Source organism: Poecilia formosa, unplaced genomic scaffold (assembly GCF_000485575.1).
Source record: "Poecilia formosa unplaced genomic scaffold, Poecilia_formosa-5.1.2 Scaffold25, whole genome shotgun sequence".
NCBI lineage: Eukaryota > Metazoa > Chordata > Actinopteri > Cyprinodontiformes > Poeciliidae > Poecilia > Poecilia formosa.
The window spans coordinates 3,421,668-3,441,948 of NW_006799964.1; the positions used below are offsets into that span (position 1 = coordinate 3,421,668).

The window sequence follows — 20,281 nt, forward strand, 5'->3', positions numbered from 1 at the left end:
TAGAAAATGGTCTCTGTAAAGACCACAAACTTGGTTAATCCCGACTTTGTTAAGCAAGCCAGTATAAATAGTCATGCACTAAGAAATAGATTAGTGAGCAGAAGCAGAGAACTTTTTAGCCTGATCTGCACCAACTCCACTCTCTCAAAATTCTTAGTTAATCTAAGAATTTAGATTAATCTTAACAGTTAATCTAACTGTTAAGATCCTTAACAGTTAGATCTTTAAAGTTGAGTCAGAAGTCAAAAAAACTTCATCACTCTTACATCCATCCATTCTTTCTTCCTTCCTGCATTCCTTCTTTCTATCTCCTTCCTTCGTTCCTTCCATCCATTAAGCCTGTACAAAATATCATCATCGCAATATCAGTTTTCATATTCCAAAGGATTGTTTGGAGTGCCATCATTGTTGGCCAATATAACCAAAGTGTTATGAACATGAATTTTTCAAGCTAATGTAATATTTAAACAGTTGAACAAAGTTTCAGGACACCAGGTGATTATATTGGACACAGACAAGAAGAAAACAGGAACATATTACAACTCATATCATCATCACAATATTTACCAGTGTAATTGCCATTGCAAGATTTTCTAATACTGCGCAGCCCTACCATCCGTCTATCCATTCATCCATCCATCACCTCTTTTTAAAATCATTTTTACCATGAATGTCGGCACTTCTTAACTCAACACAAGCAAACCAATAGAAGCGACCAATTCCAACTTGCACTCTCACTAGAAGAATAAAGCACAAGAGCAACAACAGTTGTAGTAGTTTCTTAGAAGCAGCATACATGGTAGTTGTGAATGCAGGTGTGCACACAGCCACAAATATGTGATGAAAGGCCTTACTGAGAGCAGAGACCCTATCTGACCCATGACAAGCCCCCCCCCCTTTCCCTCTCATGCCCTTTCCCCTTGTGCTCTCCCTGTACTCTCCCCTGTTAGCATTTAGACAGGAGTAGGTTTCCACATAAGTAAGTTAGAAAGAGGGTTCTGTAAAATGATCGAAAAAGTGAGAGAATGACAGAAAAGAACGACAGAAAAAATAAGAAAAGAGCAGAGTAGAAAGCTGAGATGTGCCCAAAACAGCTCGACCCCCTGACACAAATGTGACACTCCAGCTGCCAACCGCTGCACCCCCTTAAATGCAGCATTACCATATCTATGGATACCCTCGCCCCCGATTATGCTAATCACCTGTCCGGCCCTTGCAACTCCTAAAATGGGTGTATTTAGCAGTCGGCTGGCTCCCAATGCAGCTTCTCCTGGGCCCGAGGTGTACATTCACACAGTTCTCAATGGGCAGATTCTTCCACGTTGTTGCCTTCATTGAAATCCCCAATCTCCTCTACCAACCCCCTAAATCCCACTCCCCCCCCCAAAAAAAAAATCCCTTTCAACACCAATGGATTCACAAGGCAGCAGAAAGACTATAAGGTAGATGTAGAAGAAAACACTGACAGTAAAATGTCTGTTTTTGCAACATGTGCATGCATTTGTGAAGTAAACGTTGCAAGTAAAAGGGATGCACCTTCATACCTAAACTAGAAATGGATGCAGCTGTCATTGCAAGGTGATAACATTGTTCATCCTCAGCAGTTAAACTATATGACTTAAAACCATGCAGATGGATGGGGAGAGGACACATATCCTGTCAATGCCTGTAAATTTGAAATCAGGTAAGCTTTCACTGCCTCCCCCCTGCTGGATTTACAATCTTGTGATTGGCCCACCGCCCAGTCATAACAGACCGTGACATGAGCCTGAGCAGCCAATCTCAGCCAGCCATCTCTTTGTCATTTCCTGTAAAGATGGCCCATGATTGCAGGTATCCCAAAATCACACATTCCTGAGTGCGGAGAAAAAGGCAGAGGCAGAAACAAAAAGAAAGCGAGAGGAAGAGCAAAAATTATCCTGAGAGCAATTCAATATTCCATAGTCCTGTCACCCTGGCTGACATAAACCAGTGCAGTGCAGTAGGGTTAAACAATCTCCAATTCTTTTATACTTTCCTTCAAATTAGCCAAGAAGCTTCCTTGTGATGTAAAGTTTCTGAAGCTCTTGATTTTCTTTGGACTTTTGCAGACCAGTAAAGTCTGTCATAATTGCAACTTGATTCTGTCTTCTTTATTATGCATAAACCATCTGACATGTAAGCTGCATAAATGTCCTTTGTAGTCATGGCATCCTGACTAATCTTTGCATTTGTTTATATATCCAACCACTTGCTGCTGTTCAACTAACAGGTTGCTTTGGTCGTATAACTTTAACTAAAACATAAAAAAAGAAAAACATTTCAGAAAATGGCATTAATAGTGCCTGTTTAGATCATAGTTTAATGGTAATTATGTGAGGAGCATGTCCCCTACACCTCATAACACTTGCCTGAGTACTGTTTCTGTCTTCTTGCTGACAGCCTAAACTCTTGGGAAACATCTTTGCATGTACAGCATCTTTCATGACAACCAACGACCAAGTTCTGAGCTTTGACTTTGCGCCTGCTTTCCATTTCTTAGTTTTCAGACAGTCTTTGGAGGTGTGATTGGTATTTTTTGATCATTGTCAGCAGAATTTATGGCGGATTTTATAATGGTTAGCTCGTTTTAAGTGAAACCATTTGTTGTGATCCGAGTCTATGACTTTTTGAAACCATGTCTAAGAGTGGTCCTTTTGTGAACACCCCCGTAGAGGTGTAAAGTACTCAACAGCTGTGAAAGTGCACATGTGCAGCATGCACAGGGTTTATTCTACATTTTCATGGTCAGATAACAAAAACAATGGCGGATAGCATTGTGTTACTTAACCTGTTCAGTTTAACAAAATTTCTGATGCAGTAAAATGATCTCAAGTACTTGGTTCATCGAAGATAGGTTACTATTTTCCAGGGCTGGGCTGTCAGGACCTAGAAGGCCTTCTTTCCAAGCCTAAGCACTATCAAAATCGCTAATACACATCTACAACCTAAATCGTAAAAACCATGGTGTCTCAGCCGTGAGCAGTGACACTTATAGCTTCTGGAGCATTGCAGATAAAATGCCTAGAATTTGCTAAGGATACAACAAAGAACAGTGTATAGAAAAGGATGTACAGATGAGATTTCTATGATGGTCACTCAAGTGTGTCCTGCATAAAGACAGGAGGGTGGATTTTGTCTAAATACTCCACAACTGGGTGAGTATAATGTGCTTTATTTTTTCTGATTTTGGCACAGTTGGCTATAATGTAGTAGTTTGGAGTTGCCTTAGTTGGATTTCTTGCAGTATTCACTCAATCTGAGAAAAAAAAAAAAAAAACACTCATAATTAATTAGGCTATTTGATGAAAATGTAAATTATGTATGTAATAATGCAGCCCCCTCTCTCTTCCGCCCTTTCTTCCTCCGCCTATTTGCGCATAAACATTCTGTTGCAGTACAATGGCGATCATGTAAAAATATCAGAAGGAAATCGCCATTATTTGGTCTTACTTGTCTTCTCTCTTTGTTTACTTTGATTTATTTAAGATCCATGTCATCACTCAGGACGCATTTAAATGCCCGGTCTGAACGACACAAGCTGGAAGATTGAAATTAGATCATATGAATATGCGTGAATTCAACATCAGTTTTATTACTAATCCCATACTGTTATATTGCATTTTTTTGTTTTCAATTGTACACGTGGCTTGCATACTTGTTAGGGTGTTCTAATCACATGCTGCACACATGTGGTGTGTTATTTTAGCTATTTTAAATGGGAATAACAGTAAAGGAGTCAATATTTAGCTTCCACAACAAATTTAGCATTTTTTTGTTAAAATGTTATATTCTTATTTAAAAGGTATTCTAAAAAATATTTTACATTACAATATGCTCAAGTATGTTTAAAAAAAATCTAAAAGGTTTTATAGAGTGTCCCAATTTATTTTATCTACATATTCATATTTTGCTCTTTTCCTGTCCATTTAATGCCAATAACAAAATATTTCCTCAAGTTATTGCACGTTAGTTTAGTAAATTCTTTTTTTGTAGTTAGGTACTATGAAAACAATCATGAAAAAGTCTAAATCTTACATATAGTTTAATTTACCTGTGTATTATTTTCATAAGACTATTTATTACATCCTGTTTCCAATAAGTTAGGTTCTGATCCCAGTTTTGCCATTTGACTCCTATTAAAACATAACAGATTATGATACTAAATCAAACTAAAACAACTCTAAGTGACCTCCTTTTGGTGAATGTTATTTATTGGAGAAACATAATCCCATTTCTGTCAGTAGAAGCCGAAAATTACCTTCCATCATCAGTCAAAGCAGACTCAAAATTTTGCAAGCTCTTTTAGGTACAAAACATCCAAAACTGCAATTTTACAACATGGGAAAGGGGTATTTAGTCAGCTCTCCATGACGTTTACCTTTAAAAATCTAACCAAACCGAAACATACGTTTGCTGCCATTTTTATTGTTCTAATACAGACTCAAATATAAACTCCAAACTCCTCAATCATCTGACAGAAAATATTTACTCTCTTTTCACGCCTTACATGTGCTTGTGTGGTACTTTGCTGTTACTGCCAGATTCTGTGACGACGTGTTGCAGGAATTGCAATGAACTATAAAGCTATGTATGTAACTGTGGTAAGCCAGAGGGGCTGCATAAAATTCCAGCGACTAGCACACATACATACATGAAGACACACTTTGGATATGTTTGCAATAAAATTCTCCACACTGCAGCCTGAGATGTATCAATCCACACTCCAATCTCTCTAAGTCTACGGCAGATTCCGTGGCCAAAACACAAACACACTACTGCTACTATACTTCTTTCTCTCTACTCCAGCGCGCGCGCACACACACACACACAAATGTGCTCCCTCTCCTGTTTTGTACTTCTCCACCCTCCTGGCAGCCAGCACTGTGAGGGAGGGAAGAGAGGAAGGGAGAAGGAGGGTAGGAAAGGAGGGAGGCCAGACCACCCTGCTCTCATGGCAGGGCTGAGTGTTTACATTGCCGTGGCTCACTCTGTAATACATCTGGCATTCTGAGGCCACTCTCTCCAGCCAGGGAGGGGGAGAGGCAGAAGAGGAGGGGGGGAAAAAGACGCTTGAGTAAAAGAGAGAGTCCATTCTAGCAGTGGGGAAAAGAGTGGAACAGAGGAGTAAAAGAAGGAGGTAAAGTTGGGGGGCATGGTGGTAACTTTCTACATAGTCTCATGTGGTCGGTCATTTGCAGGGCTCTGGTTTTTGAATAAGAGTGCCTGAAAGAATGCACAATGTAAACAGAGCACTTGGAGGCATCTCAGGAAGTTGTTTGTGAATGGGAGTGTGCTCTTATTTGCAGCATGCGCGCACACACACACACACACGGATAACTTCACAACTCGAAATGGCAATGCACTTTAACTTTCGGCCAGGTAGGGCTTTCAAATACCGGGGAGCCAACTTGAGAAAACATCCCTGCAAAACTCTGCTTACAAAACCATAGGCTCAATGTTCCTCCAACGCCAAGTCCCTCACCAATCCGCCTGCGTTTTTCATCAACTCATAAAGTTTAACACAACACACGCAGGAATGTTATTCCTTATACCAAGGGTTTAATCCTGTTTGTGGCTAACTGATAAACACACACTTAATTGAGTGCAGTTTGTATGAGCGTCTGAGCGCGCAACTGAAGAACTACCGTGCAAGAGCAAAACAGATGACACGACAACGATAGGCGCCTAGAGTGACTTCTCAGCTAACTGGGAAAAATATTGGGTGTGGGCACACTTTTCTGTGTTCTCAGTGCTTGCGGTTCTTGAATGAAAGCTGCAGAAGAAAAAAATACTGCAGTGGGGGGAGAAAAAAAAATATAACATGCACGACAGGAAGAAGAAAGAGATAAAAAGAAAAAAAAAAACACTCACACAAAAAGGGACGTCTAATTAGCCTGCACTGGTCAACCACCTCGTCATTCACAGAAGCAGAACCTCAAAGCCTCTCTGCGTGCAACAACAGTTTTAGAATGTCTGTGTGTGTGTGCGTGTGTGTTTGTGCACATGCATCCATGCATGTATCACTGCTTTTATGCACATCAAAAGCTGAATAATTCAACCATGTAAAACCACAATCGTCTCAGCTGAAGACGCCACATTCTGGGAGGCGCTCCCCCCTCCTCTTCATCTTTCTCCACGAGGAGTTTTTCTGCAAGCACTTAACATTAAAACTGCAGTCTTTCTCACTACCATTCCCACCAAAACAACCACCAACTTTGTCAGCTCTGCTGTTAATCACAGCAAGCACAAAAGCAAAGCACAAAGGAAGTGGACGTGTCCTCTTTATTAAGAGCATTGATTGATTATGTGGATAAATAATAATGAAATACTGCTATCTCACATATAATTTATTTTAATATAATTTTGTATATTGCATCTTTTACCATGGGTTTTGATCCCTATTTGGAGAAGTCAAAATAAGGAAAAATGACTGATTAGAACTCGTACTCAAACCAATAGTTAACCATCAGCAATTTCCTGCTGAAACAAAATATTTACTGGCGTCACATAACCAGGACTTTGAGCAGTTTATAAAGGCATCTTTTAAAATCATTGACTGCAAAGGCGTGTATGAATAGTCTTAATCCAGTCAGACCTAGAACAGGTATGAACATGACCAAAAAAAGCAAAAGGACCAATTTGTGAAGGTGCAAAATGTTTACAGTGGCTTTTTTTTTTTTTTGCAATTCAGCAAAATACCCACTTTAATTACACACATCAGTCAAATTATTAGTATTGTGGTTTAATTTCTTGTTACCACACACAATAATGAATCAAGCACATGACAACAACTCAATGTTTTTAGGCATTAAAGAATCAAAAACACTATGGGGCTAAGGCGATTTGCTGAAGTTTGAACAGATCAAACTTCAGACAATTATGAAATGATTGTCTCATGGCTGGTACAATCATTTCATAAAGTGCTGATTTTCACACACAACTGTCTCTCAGGTTTACAAAAACAAAATCTGAAAAAGAGAAACTACCCAGTGGTTATCCAACAGACTTGCTCAAGATGAAAGACAGACCAACAGTAGCCCTAATAACCACTTGTACAAACCAAGGACTGCAGAACACATGCAACACTGAAGCAGATGAGCTGAACCAGCAGATGACCACACCTGATGCCCCTTCTGTCAGAAAAGAACAGGAAACTGATGCTGCTTCAAACACAGATTAGACAATAACAAATTGAAAACATTTTGCCTAATCCAATGAGTAGAAATCTCAGCTGCTCAAATGGCAGAGAATCTGAATTTCGCACAGACCAACATGAAACCAGGAATCCATCCTGCTGTGATCAGAAGCTCAGCCTGGTAGTAGTAGTAGTGTAATGGTTAATGGGATATTGTTTCGTTACACTTGCAACCCCTTTGAACTAAATGAGCATTGCTTAAATCACAACAGTTAACCTCAGCATTGTAGTATTGTTACTGAGCACATCTGTTCCTTTATAAACAGATGCCTACTTGATGGCTATTTCATCAAGTTAAAACAGAATATCACAATTCAAAGTGATCTCAAACAGGTTTGTTGAACATGACACTGTACTCCAATGGCCTCCACCGTCATCAAAGCTCAAACAAACTGAGGTGATACGGTACAACAAGTGTTTTTGATAATAGATGAGCAAGGCCAAAATCCCTGATGTTTCTGACACCTTGCTGAACCTATGGGACAAAGAATAAAGCATCTGTGGAGGTCCAATCCAGAACAAACAAGGTGTACATAAAAGTGTCTTATGACTGTATATTCACTGAATTTAAAACACTGGTCACACACAGTGTATATCATACAAAGAAATCTGCTTGGAACCATAAAAATGTGGGAAACTATAATTTATTTTCAGTTAGGGTGCTCATAAACATCAGTTCAAAGATTATACCTCAGATTTACTGCCCTCTGCTGGACAGTTCTTTTCACACAAAAATAAAATAAAATGCATTTTCAGACTCCCTTCTAACAGTCAGGTTCAAAAGATGGACCTCTTCACATCAGTGCCTTGGTGACAGCTGCGACTTCTGCTGCATTTCTTGCAGCTCCCGCCCTGCACCCCCCTCTGCTGTGAGTCTTCACTCTGCACCCAGGCCACAGGCTGAGTATCAGGTGAGGTTTTAAATAGCGGGGCCTCAACGAGATGACCTCAGGGTCTCTGGAGTCCATGCCCGTGGCCCCTGGCCTCTGCACTTATGCACCCAAAGAAAGTGCTGCGGGACCCCAGGGCCTCTCGTCAGCCCGTAGCCATGAGACTACAATTCATGACTCTGTGCCCCCAAGTCCACACCATAAATCTGGGCAGTGTGAAGTCGTTTCAGCTTGAATTGGGACATTTCCGTGAATGCAATGACCTTCACTAGCACTAAGAACAACTCCAGCTCATCTGCTTCATCAAGTTCAATCTATGCCAAGAGCTTGTAAACTTTTTACCCACTTCTTGCTACTTCTCTTTGCCAACCAGCAAATTGAGGCAAAGTCAAAGGCGCAGGGGACTTTAGTAGTACAGTAAGCCAATGTTTGTTTGATACCTTTTTAATTAGAGGCAGGCAATGGTCTTATTTTCTTTACAATTTGGCCTCGGCTCGCCTTGGCCCCTTGATACTGTGAGAGATACCATAACTTGCTATTTGTGGCCAGGAAGAATAATAAAGCCTTCGTGTTCCTCAAATTCGCGTCTCTTTTCTCTGACAGTTAATCATTACACTGATTTGAAATCGAGGGTGCATCTTGAGTTGAACACTCGCCATGAGGCATTTTCTCCAAAGCTGACTCCAAGCAATGTTTGTGTGTGGGGGAGATCAAGATAGGACATCACAATACTACAACTTCCTGCTGGAGCTAATCATTTCCTGTGAGTGGCACAGTGAAAATAAACAAGGAGCTTCTCAGCAGTGTGGATGCATTCTGACCTAAATCACTTTTTTCAAAGAAAAGTGGACTTAAAATATTACTACCAGGAAGACATGAGTCAGTTACCAGTATACCGCAGTTTAAATAAGTTATGAGTCCAAAACATCAGAAATGTTCTGTAGCACAGTTTCTATATTTTAAAGTCCTATTAATGGGATGTCAGAGAAAGACCCGGAGAGACCAGGGTTTTTTCCAGCTTTATGGAGGGTAGCCTGATATAATCCTGCCCCACCCAAACCTATAACTGCCGGTCAGCAATCTGAAAGAAAACAACAAAATTAATATCATGCATAGAAGAACATCAAATTCAAAGTACGATTATCCATCACTCTTACAACGTTCCGAAACAGTCGGAGTTTGGGTACAACAGCAGATAGCTTGACCAGTTAACCAACTAATTACTACTGATGAGCTTTTTATGCTTGTATTATGGTATAAAGGGCAGAACAACAAATGTATATTTTGCACAATATGCACTGAAATGTATTCTAGATTTTTAAAATGTAATACCAAAATTATAATAAAGATAATATTAACAGCAATATTGTAGCTCATATTGAATATGAGTTACGAGAATATCATTTAAATTAGTAGCAATAATGATAAGCATTTACTTTAAATTTAAAAAAAAAACTAAATTGTATGTATTTTTGTTTTACATTTTTGTATAAGAAATTATATAGCATAAAAACATGTCATAATTACTTCAGATTATCAGGCTGCGAAAAGTGAAGGAGCATAATCCACCATTCCTCTTTAGATAAAATTTTAAAATGTAACTGCTAATCTATTGGTCACGTGACTGTCAAGAAGCTAGCTGCAGGCTAGACCAATTAATTAGTCAGCTAATATTAGCTAATGAACTAATGGCACTTATTTCCGGACTATAGAGCGCACCTCACTATATGCCGCACCCACAAAGTAAAAAAAAACAAACAAAAAAAAAAAAAAAAAACTGGAAACGTAGTATATAAGCCGCAGGTATCTCCGCCGCTCTCAGTTTTTCACAAGGACGCAGCCTTTTATAAATCTGCTATTAAGAGCGCAGCCCTCCGTCTCCAACGCCGAACCATGGATTTGTTCACGCCGAGCTTGTATGCAGCGGCTATCGCGCTGTACTGCCAGATCGATAGCCTTCAACTTAAAAGCGGCATCATATGAACTTGTCCGTGTGGTTTCCATGATGAGGGGGTATGAGTTTGAAAACATTTCTCCGTCGTGCCTGCTGCTAGCATGTGCTTGTTGTAAATGAAAATCAGCACTTTCTTCTTTGATTTCCAATTTTGACTTCCAATTATTCACTTCCTGCTAAAGAGCCCCCTGGCGGTTGAAGAAAAATCCACAGAAGAGCCGAACCGGGCTTTAAATAAGCTTATGCTATAAGCATACCGGGCTATAAACCGGTATGCTTAGCCCGGTATAAGCATAGCGGTTCAAACTGTGAGAAAAAAGTAGCGGCTTATAGTCCAAAAAATACAATACTCTTATTATTTTGACATTATACATATATTTTTTTCTTGTATTATTTTTCTTTTTCTTTTCATCAACTTATTTTCTTATCATTTTTGTACAGCACTTTGGTGCAGTTTTAAACCGGTTTTTAAAGTGCTACATAAATAAATTTGGCATTGACATTGACAAAATGTATAAAGAATATTATTTTCCACAGTATAACTATTCTTGCACTTGCAGCGGTAAACTTTGGTTATTTATTCTTTATATGGATCAAAAACAAAATACCAGACTTTAAACATTATATATGAAAATAATCTAATTGTAATAATCACATTTTTATAGTCATAGGAATAACTCCTGTCTTAGTGTTTCAATTAAATGCAGTTAGAGTATTTTTTGTTTCAAGTCTTTCTAAATACAGTGCTTCTTGTTGAGGATCTACTTTCCCATACCTACAACCAATTCCTTATTGCTTGAAAGATAAAATACCGGCTGTGACGTTGGCACAGGGGTAAAGCGTGACCAACGTATGGAGGCCTTAGTCCTCAATGTGGCTGTCGCAGGTTCAAGATCTGGCCTGATGACCTTTGCCACATGTCTTCTCCATCTCTGACAACCTGTTTTCCTATCTGAAAACTGTCAAATAAAGGCCACACAGGGGCAACAAAACCTTTAAAGAAAAAAAATACCGGTCCCTCCATGTTTTCTCACAGTTCAGGGTCTACAAGGAGACAATCACCCCTTTGCACGAGTATGTGTCTCACTCCCAATTTCTCTCTGTCACTTTGTCTAATAAACAGAACTTCCTGTGTCTGAGCATTTATAAACAGTGCAGAGAGAGTGCAGTGAGAAGAGACAACCCTTGCTAATGCTTTTGCACGTGACAACACGTAGAATAAACACCCGAGACAAGTGCTGTATGCAGTTGATGGTGGACGGCTGGGGGATTCTGGCTACAACCAAGAAAGCAGGCAAGAATGAACCCCAAATGAAATCATGCAGAGTTCCAACAGTATTGTAGCGTATGTGCGTCTGTGGGCCACACAGCTTCCCTAGGCGGGGTCGTCCATGGGTCGCCTGCGGAGGGCAGTTCCAGATGAAACATAAACAGCTGGTCTGTCCTCTTCTCCTCTCGCCTCTTTTTCTTCTCGGATGATGGGCCAGTTCCCCCAGCACGGCCCAGCACAGGGCTCCGCGGTCCAGGCAGAACTAATCTATCCCTCAGCTGTGCAGTCTAATCTAAACAAACAGATCTCTCCCTACCAGCATCTGGAACCCCTCATGCACTGGGACCAAGGAAACCACCAAAGCACTGTCTCCTTGTCAGTGTATGTGTGTGAGGAGGTCCCTTCTTGTAATCAAAGTGTGTGTGCATTTTTACTAATGTTTCCTAGAGATCCCTTTACCACCAGTACCTGGTTCACTTGAAACCAGGTGAATTGATTTTATAAAGAAACAGACTGTTTGGTTGGGTTTGCAGTTTTAACAATTTTTTTTGTGGTTGCCTTAAGAACAACAATAAATGTTAAGCGTGCTTCAAAAACATGATGGAATGCAGTCATATCACAGTTGCTTAGTTGCATCAAAACACAGTAAAAGTTGTAGTGAAGAAGCCAGTTTGGTAATGAGTAAGGGTTACTTTTTATGACAGCAATTGTTAGTGTCAGATTTTTGACTGTGTGCATTGATTGAATTGTAGGCAAAAAAAATGCATTTAAATGTATGATATTAAATCACTTTTATTAGCCATTGCTACCAGACTATTCTAAGAATAAGCACAAAATTGTTTTCCTTGCCTCCTTTTGTTTCATATGCATAAGCAAACTACTTTGTGTCAATGTACATAACCACTAAGAGTCCATTTGTTTATCACAATAAGTACGGTAACTACAAAATGTTTAAATCTTACTCAGAAGTCAATTTAGTTGTACGATATATTCTGAAAAATGTATGTTATACCCTTTTTCCATTGATTGTGATTCTAATTAAGGTAATCCATATGAGCTCAAAATGTTATCATAGTTGGGGCATTTGCTGTGATTGCCTTTTTAGGCAAAAGATGCAATTTATGCACGGTGTACATTCACACAGTGTTAGAGAACAAAGAGCCTGCGAATAGCTCAAATCTGCAAATACCTGAGACCTATTTTAAAAACATTTGTACTTGCCAATTTTAATCGTTCAAACACAAAATATACCCTAATACACTTCAATCAGTACTATTAAAGAAGCTAATATCTGCAATCTTCCATATCCATTACCCTGGGGGAGGGGGGGGCACAGCCAATCAACACCAAGAACAAAGAATGACACTCCTGGAATACCAGCCAATAGCTTAAGTAACATTGCATCTAGGTACCTCACCATCCAAAGCTGCATTTTCTTTAAAATATTTTAGATATGCTCTACAAAAATAATCCACAAGTAGGTGAATCTACAAATACTAAAGCCTGAAAAAGCAGGGGTTCAAAAAATATTCTAAAAAATTTACCTTATTAAACTGGTTCCTTCATTCAAATCAATTAAAATCATACTTTGAAACACAAACAACATTCTTTTGATGTTCTCGTGAAAATAATGATGAGAAATGGTTCAAATCCCAGATGTTACAAACTCAACCATGCTGGAATTTTTGGGGATTTATAAACAACAACAATTAGAGTTTATCATTATTATGCCAGGATGAGTAATTGTGATTTTATTGTCTATGATAACTTTAAAAAATAGGTAATTGAATGAAAATTTCTATTTCTGATTTCCAGTGTCAAATGTAGTGAAATACAATAAACTATGACTCCTGTTCATATCAAAATAACTAAGCATAATCCTTGTGGTAAATAAAATCTGTTAAATTTAACTTATTTTCCCACAATGCAGTGCAGTAGACTACTGGCTTGATTTTAGAAAATGACTTTAAATTTTTGGTTGTAAAAGTTGTTATGGCAGGCGATTTCTTTTTGCATCAGAAACATCCATAAAACAACAGAAACTGCCAAATATTAAACTGCAAAGGAACACAGTTTTTCACGCTACTAATGTTCAAACAATAACATTTTTACTATTCAGCATCATTTCGACCAAATATATCCATTAAGTTTAAAACGCCTTATAATATGCAAACAGATCAGATTCTGACTACTGAAAAATATGGAAAGTGCACCAATAGTGCCAAAAAAGATTAATTTGCAGGAAAAATCTCATTTAGCAACAGTCATAGTAGAGCAACACAAAACTGTAGATCAATAAGTTGTCTGGAGTTGCATTAGTAGTAAATTTCAGCTTTCCACTTTTCTTTCTATAGGTTTTTGTTGAAAGAATCTAAACAAGTCATTTTAACATTTAAGACATATATGTCACCCTGAGTGTAGAGAATAAACCAAGAAAACTGGGTACCTGGTCAACTAGTGGCCTTTATAGTTTCAGTCGCTTTTATGTTTTTTATAGGTACTTTAGTAATATGCAGTTGCTTGTATTGTTTTTAGATATTTTTATATTCACTGGGTAATATTTTGTTGCTGTATAGTCGTAAAGAGAGAATTCCCACACTGTGGGACTAAGACAGGACTAGTCATTCCCACCAAATGGACTTTCAACGCGCACCTTAATATCTGATAAATTAGTTATTTTCTTTAGTCTGCTTACAGTCTATAATAGAAAATACTATTATTAGACTCCAGTAGGAGGTTGATCATAGTTATGTTGGTTTTATCAGAGGTCATAATCTGTCATATCACATATCAGTCAATAAGCAAAACTGGTTTACAATTGTATTAAATAGAAATATAGAACCATGCAAAGAAAATATAATAAATACATTGAATTATTTGTGAATTTTTAGCCTTACTTAAGATTTATCTTCACAATTTTTAAAAATGTCAGCAAATGTTTATTTTGCCTAAAGAAAAACATTAAAATGGCAGAAAGACTGAACAGATTTATCCTAACAGCTAAAATACATTTTCTATCACTCTGCCATAACATTCTGCATTTCCTGTAATGCCTTCTCGCCCCGGTCCTCCTGATCGTGGTTCTGGCATGTGAAAACTGTGTGATCCTCTGAGTACAATCAGGAATGTGTGTTTGAAGAGGCTACTTTATGCACAAACCGTGATCCAACTGCGCCTGCGCAATGCATTAGAAGACCACTGTCTGTCAGACCCCTGCAGCAGCATGCAAGGATGGACTAGGCCTGCAAGCCCAGGGGAAGAGGTCAGGAATCCGTCCGCTTTGATGCTTAAGCTTAAAAAACGTGGATTATTTTCACATAAAAAAGGAATGAAAGAATGGTATAAAGGTACAAAATGTATGCAAAAAAAAAAAAAACAGAAAAATATATATATAAATTTATATATTCAAATATACAGTTCAGTTCCAAATAGTAGATTATGTCTTTGAGCCATATGTACAGGAATGCAGATCAAAGAGGGAGAAAAAAACTCAGCCTCATGCCTTTACCCCCAAAGAACCACCCATGCATACACTCTCTTTCCCTCTTTTAAATTTCTTCATTTGCCTAAATTCTCTATAAGAAAACAAGAAGAAGACTGAGTGACACTTCCACCATAGCTCCTGTCCGTGCTCTGCTATTTCCCTGCAGCCAGAAACAAATCTTTTTGGAAAGTTGAGAGCTGTCCAAAACAGGACCACACACACGGCCTCTGAGCCTTCAACTGTTGGGGGCTGGCTCTCACACACACCAACACATACACACACTCACAAAATGGCGGCTTTGACAAAAATTTCCTCAACTCCAAGGGCTGCTTATGAGCCTAATTACAACCTTCTTCACGGGTGACGTTATTGTTACCTCTTGCAAATCCAACACAGTTTTGCTCGGCCACTTTCCAAGACACAAACTTTAAACAATTCTCCTTAAAGTCTTTATAGCTGGTGATTTTCGTACATACACTCAAGAAACTGTGCAACTGAGCAAAAAAGCCAATAGCCAAACATCGTCTTACCTTCCACCCAGAGTTTCTCCACGTCCGTTTCCAGATTAGCTGCCCTTAAACCCACGGCAAAAGCTCCAAAAATCATAAGGCCCACAACCAAAAACTTTCCACAGTTCTTTTGTATGTAACAGCCGAGCCTGAATAAAAATCTCTGGAACTTCGCTCTCAGCCACAGAGGTGCTTTTCTCCCAGTCGCCTTCCCCTGTGATAAGACAAGAGAATGAAGTTACTGCCAATGAAAGCAAACCGATTACACTTACCTGACCAGATAAAGCCATTGGAATACAGAAAAAGAGGTTATTTACACACATGATGTGCATAAAGTAACAAATTTTACCCACAAAAACACATCTGAGGGGGAGTTAACGTTGAGTAAAGATGCACCAATCAGACTTTTCCAGGCCAAAACAGTTGTTTTTTTTTCTAATAACTTCAACATATAGAAGCAGAAAAGAAAGATCAGTTTTAGAAAAAATATCATATTTTGGTATCTGACCTGCTGATCACAGATCGGAGGTGATCAATGAAAAATTGATTACCTCAATTTTTCTGAGGCGAGCATACGAACGGCAACCACACGTCAGCATAATCTGATTTCTGATCCATTGATCAGCACATCTCTAGTCATTAGGATTCAATTTGATAGTGCACATGAAGGAATTTCTAAACAATAAATCCCTTATATTGCCCTATCCTGGAACATACATATCTGGTTTATTGGTTACACATAGAGTCCTGTCACTTCACAGCTGCAATAATAAGCTATGGATAGAGTGAAACTGAAGAGTTTGAAACTGGTTTCCAGCTGGACCTCCAAAGTCAATGGAGGTAAATGATGGGAAAGAACCGACAACTTGACCTGCATCATTTCATGAAGATCTGCAATTGTGTACAAACTGGTGTCCTACTGTACAGAAATGGTTGACTCCAATAAATAATATCTACTAACAGGACATTATTTTTGGACTACTCAAGGGTAATAACCTATTGTATTGTACAAACGTGGACTATCCTTAATAACTAATTATTTTTCTCCAAATTTTTTAAATATACTTCACTACAACAAAGAAAAAGAAGGACTTCGTCATTATTTATGTATTGGGCACAAAATTATCTATTTACTGGTTCTGAATGGAAGTAGACTTCTGAGTGAAGGTCAATGCATGACTATAAGAATATAGTTTCCAGCCAAATACTGCATCCAGTAACTTTTGTGATTCTAATATTGAACACACTGATTTTGTGATTAGTTGTATCGCGCAGCTCTACTGTCAACTTATCATGATAAGTCTGTGGGGTTTTGACTTAATCTCTTTAGCCATTTTTATGTATGCCTTTAAAAGCCAAACTCAACAGGAGTTTTATATCTGAGAGCTTGAAACTTCAGTTATAAATACATGGCAGATATCCCACTGCACAGAGACTATTGTATTCTAAAGGGAAGCAGTCTATGAACTGTCCCTGGGGTGGCTTTCACTTCCACCGTTGCACGCCCCACACATCAATAGGTGATATTAAATACCCTGAAGAGTGCATGTGGTTAAAACCCACAAATACCACCACACACGTTCACACACACACACACACACACACACACACACACAGACAGGCAGACAACCCTTCTCCCTGTGGAGCTGGCCGTGTGTTCCGGTCTGCATGGGGAGTGGAGAAGCCAACACGAGAGAGAGAGAGAGAGAGAGAGAGAGAGAGAGAGCGTGTGTGTGTGGTGTGTGTGTATGGGGGGGGGTTACTGGCAATATTTGTGAACGGAAGAGAACAGCCACATGGATTTTCAGAAGACTCATCCAAGCTGAGATACCTGTCAGAAAAATATATGTACAGCTGTCTTTCCAATGTTTAATAGGATAAGATGCAATGTTTTTGCCATGTGCGTTATTAGTTTGGATGCAGTAGTTTCTGTATTGATAAACACAACAAGAAGCTTGTTTCACATGCGTTTGAAATAAAAATAAGCATTCCCCCTCCCCTTCTCGTGTCCATGCTTTCAAGCACGTCTTGTTACCTAGTAGTGACTGGACACAAAGTTTGGCCACTTTACCCCCTCCAGTAAATACAATGAAACAGGCACCACGCAGCTCTCCTGTAGTGAAACATGAGACATAAGCACCTCTGATATTTGCTCCAGAGCGAAGCCCGCATCGCAGTAACTCGGCCGCTGCAAATACTCCAAATCCAGCGGTGTGCCGCGGGTATAGTCCCCCCTGTTCCTCCGCGTTATCCTCGGCCGATCGGGGTCTCTGTTTTCCTGCTCGAAGGGCGCATTAGCAGCCGAGGCCATGTTGCGGGGACTGCGAGGTGGTTACCGTTTCCCACTTTATAGTATTTCCCCGAAAGCGTGTAGCGATATCCCGAGGCGACAGAGTTTCACTCGTGGAGACCTCACACCCGTGAAGTGGGACTTCATACTCCTGTTGGAGACGGCGAGTCAAAGTCTGCGCCTTCCATCCCAACATTTCGTGATCCGGAGGTCTCCGCCGCTCTCACCGCTTTCACCTTGTCTCTTAAAAAAGAAAAAAAAATGAAAAGGGGGGGAAAAAAGAAAAGAAAAGAAAAAGAACAAAAAAAACAGAAAGTTTCTCTCAAAAAGCGAGGCGCGCAAAGGGATTCCCACACACAAGTGGTCGCGTATGAAAGCTCGATGGTCGCAGCATTCTGCTGAGATCTATGTGGTCTTCCCCTGGGCCGCGCGTCACGGCCAACTCTGAGATTCAATAGAAGAGGGAGAAAAAGACCTCTCTCCGTTTGGAGGCAGAGAAAGGAGGAGGGGTGAGAAAAAAAAGACTCTAGATCCCGCCTTTGGGGCTGTCAGATCGCAGGACTTTCTTGCATCTGATTGGTTCCAGAAGGGCAAAAATTACTCAGCAAACACGACTATTATTAGCTGCTTAGCAACAGCTCACTAAAGTAGAGAGACCACCCAGGTGGATGGACCTCGTGTGTGCATCTCCGACTTCAGGGGGTGGGGACGGTGGGGTTCTCCGAGAGCGGAACCTCTCGGTGCGGTCAAGTTTCTGCACAGCAGTCCGTTGCAGGAGGAGGGAAGCATTTCCACTGGAGGAGATCTCAAGTCAGAGGAGAAGTCCCGGACCTGTACGTCGGAGGAGAGCTGAGGAATGTCAGAAGTGAAGTTTTTAACTCCCTACCCCTCACTGCCTTAACCATTATGGTTGTTGGTCGTCAGATTACAGTGGTTCAAGGGGAGGCCCGATACCCTTTGGTTATAAAACTGTGGCTAAGTGCCACTGGTTGTATTTGAGCTATCCTTTAGTAGGTATTTTTAGCAGTAGTCAGTTTGATATGAGTGATGTGGCTCTCCCCTCAGGGCAGCATGGCCTGCGGCATGCCATGTAAAAATGACAAAAAGAAAGAAAGAAAGAAAGAAAGAAAGAAAGAAAGAAAGAAAGAAAGGAAGAAAGAAAGAAACAGAAAAATAGTAATTTCAGAGAAAAAATAGGAAAATATAGAAAGGGGTTTTCTATTGCTCATTTGCATTTCCAGTGATGGTTGCCCTCTCTTTTTGTTCTCAAATGTCAAATTTTCAGAGTTCCCAATCAGGAATATAAACAATTTATTGTACATTCAGGATATATGCCCAATGTGTGGAGCCCATGGAGCAACTGTGCATGTAGAATCCTGTATGGTTGGGCAAATCTAAAATGTAGTGAAGCTGACCTATATAAAGAACTCTTAAGCTCTTTTAACAATTTCAATCTCTAAACCAATAGACTGTATACTATGTACTCACTTTTTCTTCTTTTTTTCCTTCTTTCATCAACTTTAGAGTGACATCTGTATCGTTGTGGTAGCACCATTGATGTTTGAAATTGTGTGATAAATTCAATAATTAATCTTTCCCATTTTGATTTTTTTTTTCCTCACCAGAATTTGCTTCTACAATACAACAATAGAAGAAGAACTACCCTCTGGTAGCACAGAAGAACAGCTGCAGGAACTGAAATCCATTGGCATTTGCGTAAACAGAGTTGATTTGAACAGGACCACCAGACGCCACGCCTTACAGTGTTGACCTGCTGCCGGTGTGAGTGGTTTCATAGAAAAAAAATAGGGACATGTTTTTTGAGATGATGCTGAAACTACAGGTGTGTGTTGCACTTAAATCCAGGAATGTATTTCTCCAAAAAAAATTCTAGAAATTTCCTTCTGATTAAGCAGCTGTGAAAATAAGGGACTATCAAGTAATCATTTTTTGATGCTTGATCAAAGTGGGTGAGCAATTTTTAATTTTTTTTTTACTTATTTATGCAAAACTTCTCTTACATGTTTTCTGCTTCTTAAGTTTTCTTACATTAATGTATCTGTCTCCTAAGACAGAGTCACTTCCTCCTTCAAGTAAACTTGTATTTTACCTGCTTTCAAAATCATCCTTTGCAGCACCTATCTTGAGCTGAAAATCTGCTTGCCCGCTCTACTTTGCTCTCCAGGTATGAAGTCTGGGGGGAAAAAAACAACTGCTATGAGAAATTACAAGCCACAACATATCATATACCACATTCAAGCCACTCATCTCTGGATTCTTGTGGACTTTCCTCAACCATTCATTTCTAAGAACAATTTCTCACCTAGGGTTTGTATGTGGGTCTGAAAATTAAGCTTAAGCTGCAAACACTAAACATAAGATTCACCCAGAGAGCTTTAATGTAGTGCTCGAAAAAATACTATTTCTAATAAAACAGATAAAAATGCTGTTTTTTGTTGAAGCTATAAAAGTTTTCTTATTTATAAGATTGCAGTATCACCAGGTTGGTGAGAATATTGACATAAACTACATCGAAATTTAAAAGGAGCTTGCTACAGCAGTTCTCCATAAATTTATAAAAATGTATACTGTACAAAAATATTTTAATGGCCCCGCTCATGAGTGAGACAATGCTTTACAACAAAAACTAAGCCATGCTGCAATGCCC

General features: G+C 39.4%; 1 protein-coding gene across 2 annotated transcripts in view; it reads right to left on the minus strand.

Annotated features, from left to right (window-relative positions):
• The window catches only part of ptch1 (patched 1), a 62,970-nt gene extending 44,768 nt beyond the window's left edge, over positions 1–18,202 (minus strand). The window contains exons 1-2 of one of the 2 annotated variants that reach the window (XM_007548183.2): positions 17,464–18,189; positions 15,345–15,537 (exon numbers count right to left, since the gene is read on the minus strand). In XM_007548183.2, coding sequence (XP_007548245.1) covers positions 15,345–15,537; positions 17,464–17,634 — 364 coding nt within the window. In that variant the 5' untranslated portion in view covers positions 17,635–18,189. Of the gene's footprint in view, positions 1–15,344; positions 15,538–17,463 lie in introns of both variants that reach the window. The other variant, XM_016669536.1, reaches the window with a different exon arrangement.
• Positions 18,203–20,281: the final 2,079 nt, after the last annotated feature.